General features: G+C 36.5%; 1 protein-coding gene across 1 annotated transcript in view; it reads right to left on the reverse strand.

Annotated features, from left to right (window-relative positions):
- Nucleotides 1–6,660: 6,660 nt before the first annotated feature.
- The window catches only part of ARHGAP42 (Rho GTPase activating protein 42), a 286,282-nt gene continuing 273,406 nt past the window's right edge, over nucleotides 6,661–19,536 (reverse strand). Inside the window, exons 22-24 of the mRNA XM_063093670.1 lie at nucleotides 16,467–16,529; nucleotides 7,145–7,224; nucleotides 6,661–6,749 (exon numbers count right to left, since the gene is read on the reverse strand). Coding sequence (XP_062949740.1) covers nucleotides 6,661–6,749; nucleotides 7,145–7,224; nucleotides 16,467–16,529 — 232 coding nt within the window. The remainder of the gene's footprint in view (nucleotides 6,750–7,144; nucleotides 7,225–16,466; nucleotides 16,530–19,536) is intronic.

The raw sequence follows: 19,536 nt of genomic DNA on the forward strand, positions 1-19,536 counted from the left end.
AATAAAAGGAAAAATAATATAAAATAATATAAGCAAAAATAATATAAAGTGTCCCCAGTTCCTGTCACTATTTTGTGGCTAGTTTTTGTCACTGTTTCTTTTTATTATTAACTAAACTTTAAACTTTATTTGGACATCACAAATTTCTCCATTAATGTCTTCTCTCTGTTCCAGGATCAAATCCACGGTTCCACATTGCATTTAGTTGTCCTGTCTCCCGAGTCTCCTCTGATCTGTGACAGTTTCTCAGTATTTTCTTATTTTTCATGACCTTAAGAGTCTTGAGGAGTACTAGGCTCGTATCTGTCTTGCAGACAGATGTGTATCTGATGTTTTTCTCATGATTACACTGGAGTTATGGGCTTGGGAAAATGATGCCACAGAAGTGAAATGTTTTCCTCATCACATCATATCAGGGACTACAAGTCAACCCCACAATATCACTCATGGTGTTAACTTTTATCACTTAGTTAAAACAGTGCCTGCCAGGTTTCTTCTCTGTAAAGTTGTGATTGTTTTCCATACTCTATTTTGGAAGTGAATTACTAAGTCTAGACCATCCTTAAGCAGGGAGGCTTAAACTCTACCTTCTAGAGAGAAGAATAACTACAATTCTGATTACAGTTTGTAATATTTCTCTAAAGATTTGCCTCACCTCTCTGTTTATTTTACGTAAGTGAAATTTATTACCATTTATATCAGTGTGGATTCATGGATATTTATTTTATACTTTGGATTATAATCCAGTCATCTAATTGTACATTTTGTTGTTTAAATCATTCCAGTTTTAGCCAGTGGGAGCTAGTTGGTTTTCATCATTTCTAAAATATCGGTTATAAGGAGTTTCATCCAGGTCAATTCCTTCTAAACCAATATTCTTAAACAGTAGCTCCTCTAAAGTGATCTCTAATATCTACCCTAAACAGTCCTTTCCTGCTTAACCACACTGAAATTGATCAGCATTAATCCTTTTATCTTAACAGGTCTGTGTCATGAATCAATCGCCTCTCCTCTGATACTGGCAAAACTACAATGCATTTGAGCAAACCAGGTTATATGCCCAATGTTCAACCTGTCAGGCTTAGATTTGGCAAGGTGATTTGCTGTACTATAATAATCCATTTAGCAACACAAAATAAATATATGATTGTCTTTCTTTGATGCAAAAAAGCAAAACTTTAGCTAAAAGTCAAGAAGTAACCAGGAGAGTAATAAAACTAATAAAAATCTAAGGGGGTATGTGTATGCTGACACTTCTACCATAGCACACCTGTAAACTTCTGCAAACATATAACATTATATTTTCAGGTAAACTTGCATGCCTGTTATATTTGATACCTTATTTATGGTATCAAATATACCCATTTACTTCTCTTCTCTGTAGACACCAGCACTGTTAATAGGTTCCAACATTAACATTTCCCAATACCAATTTTGTTATAATTTTCCACTTATCCACACCCAACATGACCATTCACAGTACTAGAAACCTTGGTTTTTCTCAATATGAAGCCAAGAGAGCTGCTATTCAACACAGTGGATCTTCAAGTACAAAGACTAATTTAAAACGTGCTTACATAGTTTATTTTTAAAGTAATTTAAAACACAGTGTAAACATACATTAAAGACATTGTGGCAATTTAGATTAGAAATGACATGAGGTTATTTACATGTGGCACATGTATGTGTGTAAATATATATACACAAAGTGCAGATAAATACAGAAACACTACAAAATAAACAAAAAATTCAATATGATAATTTATTGACAATCATATTCATTATATTTATTATTTAATTTGTCATGTTAATGGCTGCAAAAAAAAGAAGCTCCTAGTACTGAAATATAATATCTAAATATCCAACTTTTATATAAACTATAGTACCTCAAATTTTAACAGTATATAAATAGGATTCTGAATTAAAAACCCAGGCGTCTTCCCTGCCAAACTCTTGTAAAGGTCTCAGCTCAGAATTCAAGGACTCTTGAAAGACCAGCCTCCAATATGTGGTGATACCTTGGATTTTAAGCATAAATCAAATGCAGACAGTGTTCTTAAATCAGTTCTAGTGGGTGTTACTCTACAAAAAGGAGGTGGCTGAGGATACTCTAGCAGATATAAAACCTCTAGCATTCTGCCTATATAGAACAATGTACACTTTTAATCTTATAGACTGAGCGGGTTTAAGCAAAACTGGGTTGCTTTCAACCTTGGAAGGGTAAAGACCATGGGAAACACTGGCGAGAGATGGCAGATGTTAAAAAGGGGAGAAAGTGGTCATCTAATTAAGGTGGACTTGGCACCTTCAACCCTCCTCCAATACTTAAGTTCCTCAAGGAGCCCTGTACATGAGCATCTTCAATGGTGGAGAATATTTATGTTGGTAATAACTGAAAATTGTCCCTGCCTTTTGGGACTCCTCCGTAAGCACACAAACTCCATTTCTCCCTAAAGCACCAAGAAATGTTCACCCTGAACTTGGCATCTCTCTCATGAGTGCCAAGGGAAGAAGTGATGACCTGCTGAGCTCCCAGTCCATACAACAGCTTCTAAACATGGGTCTAGGACATGCAGATCAGGTTTCTGCCAATGGCTTACTGTGAGTGCTGTCAACATTTTTATTCAAGATTCTTTACTTAAAACAATGAGTACAGCTGCCCTAAAGAATGGAAAATTCAATTTATTGATCTGATCCTCTAAAAGTTCATGTCATTCAGAAGCATGAGTTTTCCCAGGGTTATTATGGAGTGGAATCGGCACATTTTGAAGCAGGGAGATAAATGGTGACAACAGATGGGTACAGTCAATGTGTTCAGGAAATTGAGACTAGTTGTTAAACACCTGATATTAAGTCTGAGAATCAACAGAAGACAGGCAGGACATAGACTGTTTACAAAGGCTAACCTCATTTTGATGAAGTGTTTTGATTTTGGAAGGTAACAAAAAAGGGTAGGAGGCAAAATTAAACAGGAATTTTTACCCTAAAGGGGAAACCTTTAGTGAAGAGGAAAATAATTTCTGTATAGCAGTCGAGCCTCTGCTTTTTTTCTTTACCAAGAGATATGATTTTGGGTTCCTACCCAGTAATGTGAGGTCACAGTAATAGGTGCAAATTATAAATATACTGTAAAACCAAAGAACAAAACCTGTTCCTAAATTGGTCTGCCTTGGACTTCAGCCAATAAAGTATCAATCAAGTGGGAGTTCTAAATGCTAATTAAGGCATCCTGAATAGGTAATGGGGGTATAGCCACAAACTGAAGTTGTTTGAGTCAAGACTCTGAGGGATTCTTCGAAACCAACATCCATGTGACTGTTGTTATTCTTTTTGACTTTTGACACAGACACAGACTTGAAGAATGAGGCTGGAATGAGGTTAGCAGGGTGTCATCTTCATAGGATTACAGTAAAACCTTGTTTTCCTCACAACATCACAACATACTGGATTTTTAGAAAGCATGTCACAATATATAAAACTAATTATCGCAGAATAAGAATAAAAGTCATTATATATCTTTAATTTTCCTATTTGGGAACCTGGATAGTTTGGGATTGTAAAGTACATTTTTTTTCCCTCACCATCCCTGAAAGAGCCAGCCAGTGAGCCATCACTGAGAAACAAGGTTATGCTCATGCACGTTACAAAGTACACAGACCCAATGCAACAAGCAAAACCACTCACATCAAACAAGGAGAAATGGTACTTCCTCATACTTCATGGACATTATAGGAATACAAAGATTATTTTACTTTTCAGACATTTACACATAACACAACAGAAAAATCCTTCAGTCGACTGACTAGTTTCTATAAACTTGGTAGAGTTATGGCACAACAAAAGAGTCACCTGTGAAATACACAAATGTTTTGTACTCAAGGATATTTTCAAATCACATGAGATGATTAACTTAGACCCCTCAATCTTATCCTCATACTGATTATACTGTAAGCAGTGATTATGGTGTCCATGTTGCATGTTTTGAAAGTGTGAATGTGGCAGTTCTAACATATCTTCACATTGTCTCTGAAAAGCTAAGGTAATGATTGAAATGCTATTGTAATTTTGAATATGATCCTCTTCCAATGTCTGGCATTACCTTCCTATGTAATTACTCTTCCGTGTGACTTAGAGTACACGTCCCGATTTTTGCAATGCTCATAAATACCTAATCTGTAGTAAATTTACTTCAAAAGAAAAGCAACTTTAGCTTGTCTCTAGGATATGGCTATGTCTTGCTTACATATGTAATCGATACAAAGAAAAATGAACCACCTCACAAATCTATCAGATTAAAACTTTAAACAAAAGTGCAACTTGAACCAGCACTTTTGTGGCTTGCTTCAGGAAAGGGACCACAGCAAGTACAGCCACACACATGCCTCACTATCAGAAAGGAGAACTGGGCTTCACACTTATGTCCTCTACAGCAAAAACTTTAATTCCTCACTGAGCATCACTAGAATTAGCTCACAGACAACTCAGAAGCAGGAACACTCTGAACACTCTGGTCTGTGTTAAAATGAAATGAAGGTTGAGATTTCTTTATGCAGCAGCAAGAGAAGTTGGATTCTGAATTCCTCTTTGGAGTCAAGTTGGTCTTTGAAAGAAAACCAATTTGCTTTAAGAGGTTCTAACCTAGCAGGATGCCAGATGATGGCAAGGGTGCTTAAACTGAGGGTGCTGTATGGACAAGGGACTGGTACATTGGAAAGACTACCTTCTGTTCCAGCAGAGGGTAATTAGAGCGTCAACAATACTGTTATTACCACTAAGGGCCAGCAAAGACCTAGACCAGGAAGCTCCAGCAACACCTGATAACAGTGTACAGAGATCAATAGCAGGAGTTAAATGAGAAAGAAAATCTTTTATCAGATTTTCTATTACATTACTAATTTTTATAACATTAAAATATTTTTCATTCTTCTATTTCGATTCACTGATATTTATTCCTGGTTTTGACTCTCTGCTTACTGTTAATCTATTTGTTAATTCTAATCCATTATTTTCTTTTTTAAAAGCATAAATGCTCTCAGGCATAGTTGTTTATGTGTGTTTAACCTGTCAACTCTAGAAACATTAAAGTAGAAGAGATTGACATTACAGATTATAATGTCATGTAAAAAGAGTTTTATGCAGTTAATACCTGAGTGTCTATACAGTGGGAAACTCTGAAGTAATAAGTAAGATATCAAGGCCAAGTAGGCCAGGATTGTGGCAGTCAAATGACAGGTAGCCAGCTTTTTGGAATCTTGAGAAGAAAACCTCTTTGCCACATATAGATATTTACAGAAATATTAGAATTATTGAAATAGAAATAATGGTTGATGCGTGATCAGATGTTGATAATATATTAAAATGGGTAGTAAATACCTATTTCTATGCTCTGTAAGTTTAATGAAATTTCTAATAAAGTCTGTCAACTGAGTGGCATAAAAGAAAATCAGGTACAGATTTTATTCCTGCTAAAGATGATGAAACAATTTCAAACTTTGTGGTTCATAATTTAAGACTCCTGTACCTTTGTGCTTATTTTCTGTTTCAATTAAGCCTAGCCTTTAGAAGGCATAGCTTCCCTACTAGCATCTTCAAATATCTTTATCATTTGTAGAAGAACATCTCAAAAGTCAAAATTGGATACCATTAAAATACCTTGCCACTTTACAATGTTACAAGTGAAATTCGAGTTGTATGCCCTTACATTGCACTCTTACAGTTTTCCCATTAGTGTAATAATTTTTTTTGATGCCACTATAATGATACTAGCAGAGAATATGTGCATATGATTTATCAGTATGTTAATGTAGTAAAATTTCATAATAAATCCCAAAGTTATGACAATAGTTTTACATATTCTCTAAACTGAGTCAGCAAACTATGACCCATGAGCCAAATCTAAACTGCCACAAAAATATTTACTATAAGGTCTTCACAGAAATAGTTTGCTAACCTCTGCTCTAAACCTATGGAAGGTGTCTGGAATGTTGGATGGATTGTTTACAGTGGAATCAGTGTATGACTTAATTTGGCTTTCTTTACAGACAACATATACATTATTGCTTTTGAATATCATCATCTACTTGGAAAACAAATAAAAATAAAGTTATGTTAAAACAAAGACACATCCTTGAAATGTTTAGGACCAGCAAAACAATCATATATAAAAGCAGTATATTTTTAAGAAAAAATAATAAATGAACAATTTAAATTACATTTTTAAGCAATGATTTCAAGGTTCCTTAGAGAATTCCAGGCATTAAAGGACAGATCTCAAACTCCATATAGCAGATTTCTGGTTTCTAAATTTTGGAACATAGAATTTAACACAGTATCTGAGATTCTGCAATTGCTATGGAAGAGACATTGTGGAGAGTTACTAATTATCCAAAAAAAAAAAAAAAAAAAAAAAAACCCAAAAAACCCAAAAAACCCCAGGATATTTTAAAATGAGAAACCAGCCAAAAAAGAATGGCCAACAATTAAAACATTTTTTTCTTTATCCATTAATTGGGAGGTACATAGTCTGCTGGTGAAGAACTTGATAGAAACTGACTGCTTTCATTTAGTGGGCTGATCCCCATATCTGTGTCAGATACAATCATAGCACTTATTATTTGTTACCATGGATACCATGAAGATACTGCCATCCACTAAATAGTATTAGAGGAAGACAACATAATTCTCCGGGACCAGTCCTGTTTTGCCTTCGTAAGTTGCCTTTAACCATCCTGGTTCCACCGATGGGTACACTGGCAAAATAAATAAATAAATAATAGATAGATAGATAGATAGATAAATAAATGTCACTCAATATTAGCTTCAAATAATTATATAAGCAAATGAGTAAAAACTCACATCAGATTGCATACATACACTCAAATTGTCAAAACAAAACAATGTCACAGCCCCTTTAAAATTAGAATGTCCTTTGCAATCACATAATCAACAAAACAATCTCTCCCTCTCTCTCTCACAAACACACACCTGCCCACAGGGGAAGAAACTGGGGTCCAGTGGGATTTGATGTGTTCACTCCCACAGAACAGAATCTGTGGCTCCTGGCTTCTGCTTTAGACTCTCACCTCCATACTACTTCATCCTCCCCACGATGAGAAGCTTAAGGGAAGGGAACGGATGGACTCACCGTTAGAAAATATCGCACCCTGTGGGAAGGAGAGCTCATGGCTGTGCTCTGCTTTACAGGAATACATGGCTTTGGCTTGGCTGAAAGATCAAGACAAACTGTAAAAACCACAACATTCAACTTGAGTACCTCTATACTTAAAACTATTATTAGGAATGCTATTAATTTTTAGTTATAATTGGAATGTAATATACATAAAGTATGTATGTAAGTACACCAGTGCATTTTCCACAAACTGAACACTATCGTGTAACCAAGTCAAGAAACTGATCATTACTGGCACACCAAAAGTCCTTCTTGTGTTTCCAGGAAATGCCCCCCAAGGAAAACCACCTGCCTTATAAAAAACAGTACAGATTGGTTTTGATGACTGTTATTTAATTGTTAGTAAGCTACTAAATAGGCTGTTTTTACAGCTAGGAACCAAGGTTCATAGTTACCCTAAAATTTTTTTTCCCACTTTCATTTTCAGACTACCTGAGGTGAGATCCCAAAATTAAAAGGTCTATAGGATCTGATAAATAGGTTGAGTGGCATGATATAGGAAAAAGAGTGAGATAAATGGATGATAAATGGCAACCAACTATAGCCTCACTGTCTAGGAGACAATGGGGACAGACAGAGACTTTGCAAACCAGAGTATACTCTTCTCCTAAAAGGGGTGCCAAGACTCAACTTTCCACATCTGTTACCACATGCGAATTCAGGCTCAATGTAGCCAGCCACTCTGTCTTTTTAGGAGAAGCCAGAATTTTGGGGTTTTATATGATATCTGATTTTAAAACATTTGAGCCAACACTAAACACCATCATCTGAGGCTGCTAATCAAGCCACTAAGTATTCCTCTTTATTCTGCAACATTCAGTTACATCGGGAAGACTTGCAGCTTATCCTGACCCCACCCACTTATCACCTCTCTGTGACCAGAGTCCACACCAGTATCACTTCCAGCCTCGCTGCCTGAAAATTAAAAACCCTTTGAAGATGAAAAAGCTCAGTAAATATGTGCTAAATGAATGAGTGAAATGGCTTCCTAACTTCTTAAAGGCGTCCTCTTTTGTTCCCTACCCATCCATTATCGACAGAGCAGCCACAGGGCAGTTTTGAAGCGTCCATCATGTCACATTACTTCCCTGAGAACAACCTTTCAACTGGTTTCCTACTCTGGCCAACAAACTACGCACAATCAGGCACCTGTCAGTCTCCCGTCTGCTTTTGTTTCTTCTCACCTACTATGCTCCAGTTACACCAGCCTTCTGTCTCTTCCTCAAACATGCCAAACTCACGCCCATTCCAGGGCAGGCTGTCCTGCTCCCTGAGATGTTTTCCGCTTGATCCTCACAGGGCTGTGCACTTCAGGTTCATCTTAAATTTCATGAGCTTTGCTGGAGGGCAGGCCTTTCCTGAGCACACACTCTAAAACAGCTGCCTGGGCAAACTATCATATCCTCCTGCTTTACATCTGAATGGTGTTACTATCTGGTATTTTGTTGTTATTGCTGATATTTTTGTATCTCTTCCCCCAACTAGAATGTTACCTCCATGAACAATGCCTGGCACTTAGTCGTAACTCAGTAAATGTTTGCTAAACGGATGGGTGAAAAAAAGGAAAGATGCTCTGGGCTCTTTTTCTATATAAAGAGTCCTTCTAAGGATTTGAGGTACCTTTTCCATCCTCCCTGAGGTCCTAGCACTATACCTGCAAAGAAGCGTCAGCAGTCCAAGCCATCTGCAGTTCTCCCAAAGCAGCAGTGTTACATTATGATCTCCCTGTTGGAGCTAGAGCCTGGATCTTATCTCCGCACTTCCAGTATGAAGCTCAGTCATTTACACTGGGTTCCCAAAGACCATTTGCAGATTAAAAAGCTTATAAAGGAAATTCTGGTCCTTTCCCCAGGGTCTGTTTCACTTGTGGTGAGTCTCAGGCTGTACTTGCAGAAAGCTTGCTAGAGGAGCAGGTTTGGGAATGACTATCAACCCCTAGAGCACAATTTTCCAGTGAAACAGGGTCTTAGGAAGAACTGAGGAAGTGGAAGCACCCAAAGAAGAACTTTACACTAAAAAAGAGCCGTGTGTGTGTGTGTGTGTGTGTGTGTGTGTGTATGTGTGTGCACATGAACACACGCACAAGTGTGTTGGGTGCATATAGGTGGGAGGTGGGAGGAAAGGATACTACCAAGTTCTGAAGACTTCTTAAAATCAGATTATGGATTATCTTAAACAGAATTTTAGCTTTTTCTATAAATCTTCTGGCCAACTATAACTATTTGACCTAGTCAGGATATAATTGAGGATTGTAGAGGCATTTCCCTAAAAATATGTAAAGATTTTTCAAAAAATCAAATTTTCTAATAGTAACAACTTCCTCCAATAACCATTAAGTTTTATTTCTTTGGGTAATTAAGATAAATCATTAAGAGATCCATAAGAATACAATTTCTATCTTCTGCTAGGTCACTATTGGAGAATAAAAATGCTACTGATTTTGGGTGTTGAATCTGAATCCTGAAACAATATTGAGATTGTTTATCAGCTCTAAGAATTTTTTGGTAGAGTCTTTAGGTTTTTCTCTATGTAGGATCATGTCAACTGCAAACAGGGATAGTTTGACTTTATCTTTTCTAATCTGGATGCCCTTTATTTCCTTCTTTTGCCTGATTGCTCTGGCTAGTACTTCTAATACTATGTTAAATAGGAGTGGTAAGAGTGGGCATCCTTGTCTTGTTCCTGTTCTTAAGGGAAAAGCTGGCTTTTCCCCGTTCAGGATGATATTGGTGGTGGGTCTGTCATATATGGCTTTTATTGTGTTGAGATACTTTCCTTCTATACCTAATTTGTGGAGAGGCTTTATCATGAAGTGATGTTGAATTTTGTTGAATGCTTTTTCTGTGTCTACTGAGATAATCCTTGAGTTTGTTGATGTGGTGTTTCACATTTACTGACTTGTGTATGTTGAACCATCCTTTCCTCCCTGAGATGAATCTCACTTATCACAGTGTATAATTTTTTTTGATGTGTTGCTGTATTCTGACTGCTAGTATTTTGTTGAGGATTTTTGCGTCTATGTTTATCAGAGATATTAGTCTGTGGTTTTCTTTTTCTGTTGTACCTTTGCCTGGTTTTGGTATCAGGTTGATGCTGGCCTCATAGAGTGAATTTGGGAGAGTGGTCTCTGTTTCACTTTTTTGGAATAGTTTGGAGAGAATTGATATTAATTCCTCTTTAAAGGTTTGGTAGAATTCAGCAGTAAAGCCATCCGGTACTGGGCTTAAGAAATCAAGAAAGCTGGCTGGCTGGTTAGCTCAGTTGGTTAGAGTGCTATGTTATAGCACCAAGGTCAAGGGTTTGAATCCCTGTACCGGCCAGCTGCCCCCCCAAAAGAAAAGAAATCAAGAAAGCAAGTCCATTTATAATAGTCACCCCCCCCAAATAAAATACTGAAATACCTAGGAATCAATTTAACCAAGGAGGTGAAAGAGCTCTACAATGAGAACTGCAAATCACTACTGAAAGAAATTAAAGAGGACAAAAAAATGTGAAATGACATTCCATGCTGTTGGATTAGAAGAATTAACATTGTGAAAATGTCCATACTACCCAAAGCAATCTATAGATTCAGTGCAATCCCCATCAAAATACCAATGATTTTCTTTACAGAAATAGAAGACAACAATCCTAACATTCATACTGAACCACAAAAGATCCCTAATAGCCAAAAAATAAAGCTGGAGGCATAATACTACCTGATTTCAAATTATACTACAAAGCTATAGTAATCAAAGCAGCATGGTACAGGCATAAAAACAGACACCTGGACCAATGGAACAGAACAGAGAACCCAGAAATCAATCCATGGACTTATAGCCAATTGATCTTTGACAAAGGCAACAAGAACATACACTGTGGAAAAGACTGCCTCTTCAATAAGTGATGCTGGGAAAACAGTAGGAGAACAATACATCCACATGTGGAAGAATGAAACTAGACCTGTACTTCTCACCATATACCAAAATCAACATAAAATGGGTTAAAGAGTTAAATATAAGACCTTAAACTATGAAAATACTGAAAGAAAACACTGGAAGTCAGACTTCTGGAAAGACTAGACTATGAATAAGACCCCAAAAGCACAAGCAACAAAAGAAAAAATAAACAAATGGTATTATATCAAACTAAAATAGCTTCTACACAGCAAAGGAAACAGAGTGAAAAGACAACTACAGAATGAGAGAAAATATTTGCAAACTATACATCGGACAAGGAATTAATATCCAGAATACATGAGGAACTCAAACAACTTCATGGTAAAAAAAAAAAAAAAAAAAGAAAGAGAAAAATCCAATTAAAAAATGTGCCAAGGAGCTGAATAGACATCTTGCAAAGGAAGTCATACAAATGGACAACAGTTACATGAAAAAATGCTCAACATTACTAATCATCAGGGAAATGCAAACAAAAACCAACCACACTGAGATATCATCTCACCCCAGTTAGACTGGCTATTACCAAAAAGACTGAGAATAACAAATGCTGGCAAGGATATGGAGAAAGGGGAGCACTTCTCCACTGTTGGTGGGACTCTAAATTAGTACAGTCACTATGGAAAACTGTATGGAGGTTTCTCAAACAACTACAGACATATCTATCATGCGATCCAGCAATCCCACTACTGGGTATATACCCAAAGGAATGGAAATCATCGTGTGCAAGGGATACCAGCACTCCTATTTATGGCAGCTCTATTTAGAATAGCTAAGATAGGGGACCAACCTAAATATCCATCAACGGACAACTGGATAAGGAAAACATGCTATATATATATATATACAATGGAATACTATGCAGCCATTAAAGAGAAAGAGATTCTGCCATTTGCATCAACGTGGATGAGCTTGGAGAAAATTATGTTAAGTGAAATAAGCCAGGTACAGAAAGAGAAATACTGCATGTCCTCACTTGTAAGTGGGTGGGAGGGAGGGGGCAAGGAGGGGAGGGAGGGGAGGAGGGAAGGAGGAAGAAAAGAAAAGAAAAGAAAGGAAGACAAGACCACAATAATTTGTTGAACTCAGAAGGAGAGAAAAAAAACCTATGGTTACTAGAGGTGGAAAAGAGGAGGGAGAGGGGAATTAGGGAGAAACTGGGTAAGAGACACAGAGAATAATTATGATTTGTAATAATGAATATGCTAATAATATTGATTTGTCATCACAAATTATATACAAATACTGATAGTCACTCTGTACCCCAAAAATATGTATAATCATTGTTTCAATTAAAAAATAAAGAAAAATTAAAAAAAAATAATTTCCACAACTTTGGAAATTATGATATAATATTCTTTGCAGTGATATTTTTGAAACTACCCTTTAAAATGTAACCAAATTCTTCTTCTGAATACTTCAGACATGAATGTTCTCCTTATGGTATTTAATGGGACTGGATGGGGAAGGGGAGAAGCATACAGAATAATTAACTACTAGAAAAATAGATATTGTTAAATGTGTCAAAAATACACAGCACAGAATACTATTTGTCATGACTTTTCAATTATTTGTGCATATGACCAGACAGACAGAATTTTCTTCTGCTGAGATCTGTAACTACAGGTGTTAACTTGGCAGAGAGCTTTTGATGAGTTAATGTAGACTTGTGTGACAGTGAAGTTTCCTCTCTAGGTGTTAATGCTTCCTCTTTTACTGCCTTGCTATACTGAAGAGGATGTGAAAATAACACTGTCACCTATTGTGTTTCTCTTCATAAGATTCTAATACCACTTTGAAAAGGATTTTGAAAATCCTGCTTCTTACTGAATGTGTAAGCAAGGTAATGACACCCACAGTCCTGAAAGCCATTTCTTCCCTTATTATCAGGAAAATGATCTGCTCACAAGCCTCATTCCTAATTCTAAATGCCCTCTAGAGATGAGTAAACTTACAAAGGTTTGACAGGGTCAGTGTGCAAACTTCACCAATGCTTATCTTAAATGTAAGAAAAATCAAGTTCACCAAAATCGATACAATGTTTTCTGGAGGGCCACTTAACAATGATAAACACACACACATGCATTGTGTATACTACTGACAGTTTCACTACTGAAGGGAATACGAACACACACACATATAGTTAGAAAGATGCCAAAGACATACTACATGTAAAAGCTAAAAACAAACAAAAAAATCACAACAATCTGAGTGTCTATCAGTAAAGGACTTAATAAATTAGAGTACGCCAATACAATGAAGTATAAAGCAGCAACTACAAATAATGCTATTGAAGAACACATGCCATGAAATATTAATGTGTAAGGCAAAAAAAATTTTTTACAATTTTGTCTTTGGCAAGACCTTTAACTGCCCAGTAAATAATGCATTTGCTTCTTGGTCACTGGTTGGGGATTTCTTAAAATTTGTCACATTTTCTTTTCAGCAATACTGGCTATTTCTGGCTTGGAAATCTCAGTGAGTACTGGATGCCTCAATGCTAAGGAACTTTCACCCGAGTTTGCAGAGTTAAAGCTGCTTATGTAAAAGACATGCATATAGCAACAGCACTGAAAAGTGAAAAAGGGAGTAACGGAGTATTTTTAGGTTAAAAATGTGTACTTTATACATTCAGTCAGCAATTTTATTGAGCATCTATTCTGTGTTGGCCTCTATGGTAGGACAATACAGTGAACAACACTTCCATGGATCCTTTTCTGTGTGTTTATCCCAGAGCAGTAGTTCTCAAAGTACTCAGGGGAACCTGGAATGGAGGGACAGAGGGGACAGGTGAGACCCAAAGACATCAGTGCTCTGACAGCTAATGGAATGTGTATGAGAATCCATTTATTTTGTGTTATGCCAGGTATTAAAGAGATCTGCAAAAATGTAAAACAATGCAACTCTCTACTTTTGGGTTTTGAAAAATACTATTTTTCATACTTTTTATTTTATTTTTTGTCTTTTTCGTGACCGGCACTCAGCTAGTGAGTGCACCGGCCATTCCTATATGGGATCCGAACCCGTGGCGGGAGAGTCGCCACGCTCCCAGCGCCGCACTCTCCCGAGTGCACCACGGGCTCGGCCCTCTATTTTTCATACAAATTATGTTATTTGTGCTAATATGTAATGGGCTTATTCTTATTTTAAATAAAGTAGTGAATATTTTTAAAAAATAATCTCAGTTTAAATTTCTGATACTGTAAATATCAGTATATATAACCCACATAAAGAAAAGCTCTTGGGAAATCCTTAACAATTTTTTAAGTTTATAAAGGTGTTCTGAGACCAAAAAGTTTGAGAACCACCATCATAGATAAGATTACAAAGTTGTGTACTAAAATCTAATAGTAGTTATCCTCAGGTGATGAAATTACAAGTGATTTTTATTTACTTTAGTTTATCAGTATTCCCCACATTTTTTAAAAGAAAAAAATTAAGTTATTTTAAAAAATCATGGCTTCTTTTTTTTCTGTCTTATGTGTGTCATGGTGCTTTCTGTATCTTATGTGTGTCTCACATGTGTCACTATGGTAAACCAGTGATTTACAGCCTTCTTAAAACCCAAACTCACTAGATAAGATGACTGTTAAATCTTGTTTTTGTGCTTAGTAATTATAAACATGATATTGGACTTTTAAATAATGATAATAGAGATATTTTATGGTTTATGATGAGCCAGGCACTCAATTCTCAACTGACTCTCTTAATTCTCAATCACTTAATTCTCAAGGGCACTATTTTCCACACACTTCTATAATGGTGAGCCAGACCTTAGTGACATATTAAAAATGCATAGGTTGATTGTTGAACATCTCAGTATATTTTTATTATACAGCAGCTTTCTAATTTACTTCATTAATAGCTTGTTTTCTTAAAGCTCAGTGGGATTACCTCTTTGATTACAGTACTTTTAAGTGTTTACTTAACAGGCAGACTCTGTCTAGAGCTTCTTAATAAAAGGGCTCCATCTAGTGGAGCAATCAACCATATCGCAGGACAGACAGAAGTAGCAAGGTTAAATCCCTTTACACTAAGGCCTGAAAAGGATGACAATCTCAGAGAAATGATGTTTGCTCTGACACGTTTGGGGCTTAGTTTTCACCTGCCTTGATAAAACAGGAAGAAGATGCAGATGCTTTATATGGAGGTAGGGTGCATGCAAGTGCTCTGGGATTGGCTATACAAATGCAAGGCATTGATCACCATCCTAGTAAGACACCACAGTCACTCTACTCTGTGCAGTTTAAAAAAACAAAACAAAACAAAACAAAACAAAAAAACCCTAATCCACGAAGGCCTTTACTAGGTTTGGGACAAAACCAAAAAGAGTTTGAAGGTCATCATTATCCCTAATAACTAGCATATGCCCCGTATTATGTAGGTGCTTAATAAATGCTTGCTGAAAAAAAGTCCACATACTTTCATAAAACTGAAAATAATTCTTTGGTTGAGTAACTTTTAGAAGAACTACACAGCAATATTTCCATTATCTGAGATTCCTTTACTTCATTGCCCCAGTTAGCAAGACATGGGAAACTCAAAAATGCCTCAGTATATCCAAGGAAAAATCAAGGCTTGTTCTTCAAGTTCTCTCCTTTATATGCTCTTTCAACATCAAACATTTATTGAGTGCCTCCTGTCACACCAGTGCTGACAGTAAAAAGAAAAAAAAAATCTGAAGCCCCTGTCTTTAAAAAATTCCATTACTCAAATTAAAAACTATAAAGCCCACTGTACATTAAAAGAATCAATTTGGAAAGCCAGAAGAGGAAAGCAGAAACTTTAGAAGCAAGTACATCAATCACAGCAAAATGTACCAATTCATATCCATTTAACAATGGAGTGGAATGTACAATCTGGAAACCCTGAATGAAGTTCTGTGCTTAAAAAACAGAGACACCTGGAGCAATTAGCTCTTTAACAGCTCAGTGATCCTAAAGAATAACTGTAGTTTTGAATGGATGGACATGAAGATTCTCCTAGAAAAAGTTATATAACCTTCAAAAGCCAAAATCATACTCTTGAAAATTGTCCCCCAAATGACTGTCATTAAAGGTGTACATGGGGTTATGACAACTTCTGTCTTTTACGAAATCTGTTTTTGTAGAACACTTATTCTGTGAAGATTTTAGCAAATGAGGCATCATTGTAACAATCTGAGATGTTATATGCTGTTTACAGACACCAACCACCTCTTGTGAAGGACCAGAGGACATGGATCTGACCACCTGCTTGCCTTAGGGGCAGAGCTTTTACAGATGAACTGTCATGTCAATACAAGGCAACAGTGTCATTGCTATTTTATTTTTTCATTGCATTTAAGGGTGTGGAGAACTTACCGCCCAGAAGAAACTGGCTTAGGTGAACCAACATTTTCAAACAGCTGGGCTTTTGCTGCCACTCTGAAAAATAATTTTAAAATGCATGTTTCATGTAGTCAGTCAGAAAATCCTTCTGCTCAAAGTGAAATTCAGGGTTATCAGTGAAACAAACAAACAAACAAACAAAATTGAAAAACCATCACCAAAATTGAACTTGACTTTTAATGTTTTTGTGCATTAATGTGAAAGATTTTTAGCACTAGCCTTCAGCTCACAAAGTATCAGACTGTAATAATGCTATAGCTATTTCTTCTGGGGGGTCTTACTGTTCTCATCCTTTTGACCTCAGAAAACTGTGGGAGCAGTAAAAGGAACACTGTCTCCCCACTCTGTTCCTGGCAGCATGCTACCGACTATCAAAGAATCAAATCAACGTGACAAAAGTACTGTTGTTCATTCCGATAGCTAAGAAAAAAATAATTCTAAAATTATTTTATGTATTTTTTATATTTGAACATATTTCCTACAAAGTAAAAGGGCAAACTCTGAAAACATGGCCAATAAATAAATTTGTGACTTCAAACCGTGGGGGGTGGGGGTGGGGGGGTTGATCTATTTGAAGAAAAATCCCATATTTCTTTAATTGACAAACTCTTCTCCCAGAGCCAAGCCATTTGATAATCTCAAAGATCATTTTACACCTAGTGTAGAATATACACTCTCTCATTTTAATTTTCACTTTATCAGTACAATCACAAAACACACGCTCTTCTCTCTCCTCCACAAAGAATGTAGTTGACATTCTCTCATATTCCTTGATATACTGGCTTAAAATTTAATTTCCCTTAATGTCTGGAACTATACACACTGGGAAATAAACCAATTTACAAATGTATTTGTCTATACCACTGAAGCTGGATTTCTGACCACGAGAGAGTGTATGTTGAATACACTGTGCAAACAAATGGTTCTTGTCAAAGGAAGGGATGAATAAATGAATTTAAGACACTATTCTGGTCAAGGGCTGCCCCTCCCCATCTGGAAGCAGGTGAGAGAGCATGCCCAGGGTTCTAAGGAGGAGCCAAGGGCAGACCCTGCCACCTGGAAACAGGCAAGAGAGCATGCTGAAAACACCACTTCCATGCAGGTGGTCCACCACAGCCACTGCCACAGTTGCTGCAAAAGCGGCTCACCACCACAGTAGTAGCACAGCCACTGTGCAAGAGGCCCACCAAACACTCAACTGCATTGACACTAGGAGAGTCACCAGTGGAGACCAGAAAAAGAGGAAGTCTCTCTCCTGAAAGCCTACTTCAGAGTAATATAAGCAGAAACTGCTCTACCAGATGACCAGACATCAGCATAGAGATACAAGAAATATGAAAACCCAAGAAAATATGACACCACCAAATGAATGCAGTAATTCTCAAATACCAGACCATATAGGGCAGGAAACCCTTGAAATAATTGAAAAGGAATTCTGAGCAACAATCCTACGGAAACTCACTGACTCAGACAACATAATGAAACAAGAAAAAAAATCCAGGATATGAAGGAGGAAATTTACAAAGACATTAATACCTTAAAAAAGAATGTAGCAGAACTAATGGAACTGAAAGATTCACTCAACTAAACAAAAAACAACCGAGAGCTTAAACAGCAGACGAAAGAATTTCTGACCTTGAAGATAGTCTTTTCAAAATAACCCAGGCAGACAAAAAAAAGGAAAAAGAATTTTAAAAAATGAAGAAAATCTAAGAGAGCTAGCAGACAACCTTAAGTGCACAAACATTCGAATCATGGGTGTTTCAGAAGGGGAGGAGAAAGAGAAGGCATGGAAAACCTATTCAATGAAATAATAATGGAAAATTTCCCAGGTATAGGGAGAGCCACAGACCTTCAGATCCAGGAGGCTCAAAGATCCCCAAACAGATTCAACCCAAAAAGATCCTCTCCAACTGACAAAGCACAAAGATAGAGAGAGAATCTTAGAAGCAAAAAAAAAGTGTCAAGTCATCTATAAGGGAGCCCCTATCAGACTAACAGCAGACTTCTCAACAGAAACTACAGGAGAGAAGAAAATGGGATGATATATTCAAAATACTAAGAGAAAAAAAACCGTGCCAGCCAGGAGTACTATACCTAGCAAGCCTATCCTTCAGAAATGAGGGAAAAGTAGTGTAATTTCCAGACAGACAAAAATTGTGGGAGTTCACCACATATGGCCAGCTGTACAAGAAATCTTCAAAGAAGTCCTGCATCTAGAATCCAAAAATCGATAATCACTACCATGAATATACAAGAAAGAACAAAACCCTGGTAGAACAAAAATGCAAGCAAGAAAGAAAAAGAAACTAAATCTTACCACCACAAAAAACCATAAAGACAATGTAAGAATGCCCCAGCTTTATTTTTGATTTTAGTAATTTTGGTCTTCTCTCTTCTTTCTTGGTCAGTCTAGATCAACAAATTTTGTTGATCTTTTTAAAGAGGGGGGAAAAAAGAGATTATTTTCATAGGACATACCAGCAAAAAAATAAAGTGAAAATAAAATAAATTGAGAAGTGTCCCCTCCTCGTCTACTTTCTGGAAGGATTGAGTGGAATTGGTACTAATCTTTAAACTTTTGTTAGAATTCTCCAAATAAACCATCTGGGTCTGGAAAATATTTTGGGAGAGTTTTTAAATTTATGAATTAAATTTCTGTATTAGTTTTAGGGATATTCAAATTATTTTATATTGGGTGTTTTGATAGCTTGTGTTTTTTGAGGAATGATCTGTTTCTTCTAAATTGACAAATTTACTGTTGTTCTGTTAATACTATTGTTGTGTTATACACAGTATTCCCTTGTTATCCTTTTGATGGCTGCCTGTAGTGATGCCCCATTTTATTCCTGATATTAATAATTTGTTTTTCTTTGTCAGTTTCTCTAGATGTTCCTTAATTTTAACGATCTTTTCAAAGAACCAACTCATCATTTTATTGATTCTTTAATTTTTGCTTTGTTTGTAATTTCACAGATTTCTGCTTTTATCTTTATTATTTTCTTTGTCCTTTGGCTTGGGAATTACTTTGCTTTTCTTTTTT

The sequence above is a fragment of the Cynocephalus volans genome, chromosome 4 (genome assembly GCF_027409185.1).
Source record: "Cynocephalus volans isolate mCynVol1 chromosome 4, mCynVol1.pri, whole genome shotgun sequence".
Taxonomy (NCBI): domain Eukaryota; kingdom Metazoa; phylum Chordata; class Mammalia; order Dermoptera; family Cynocephalidae; genus Cynocephalus; species Cynocephalus volans.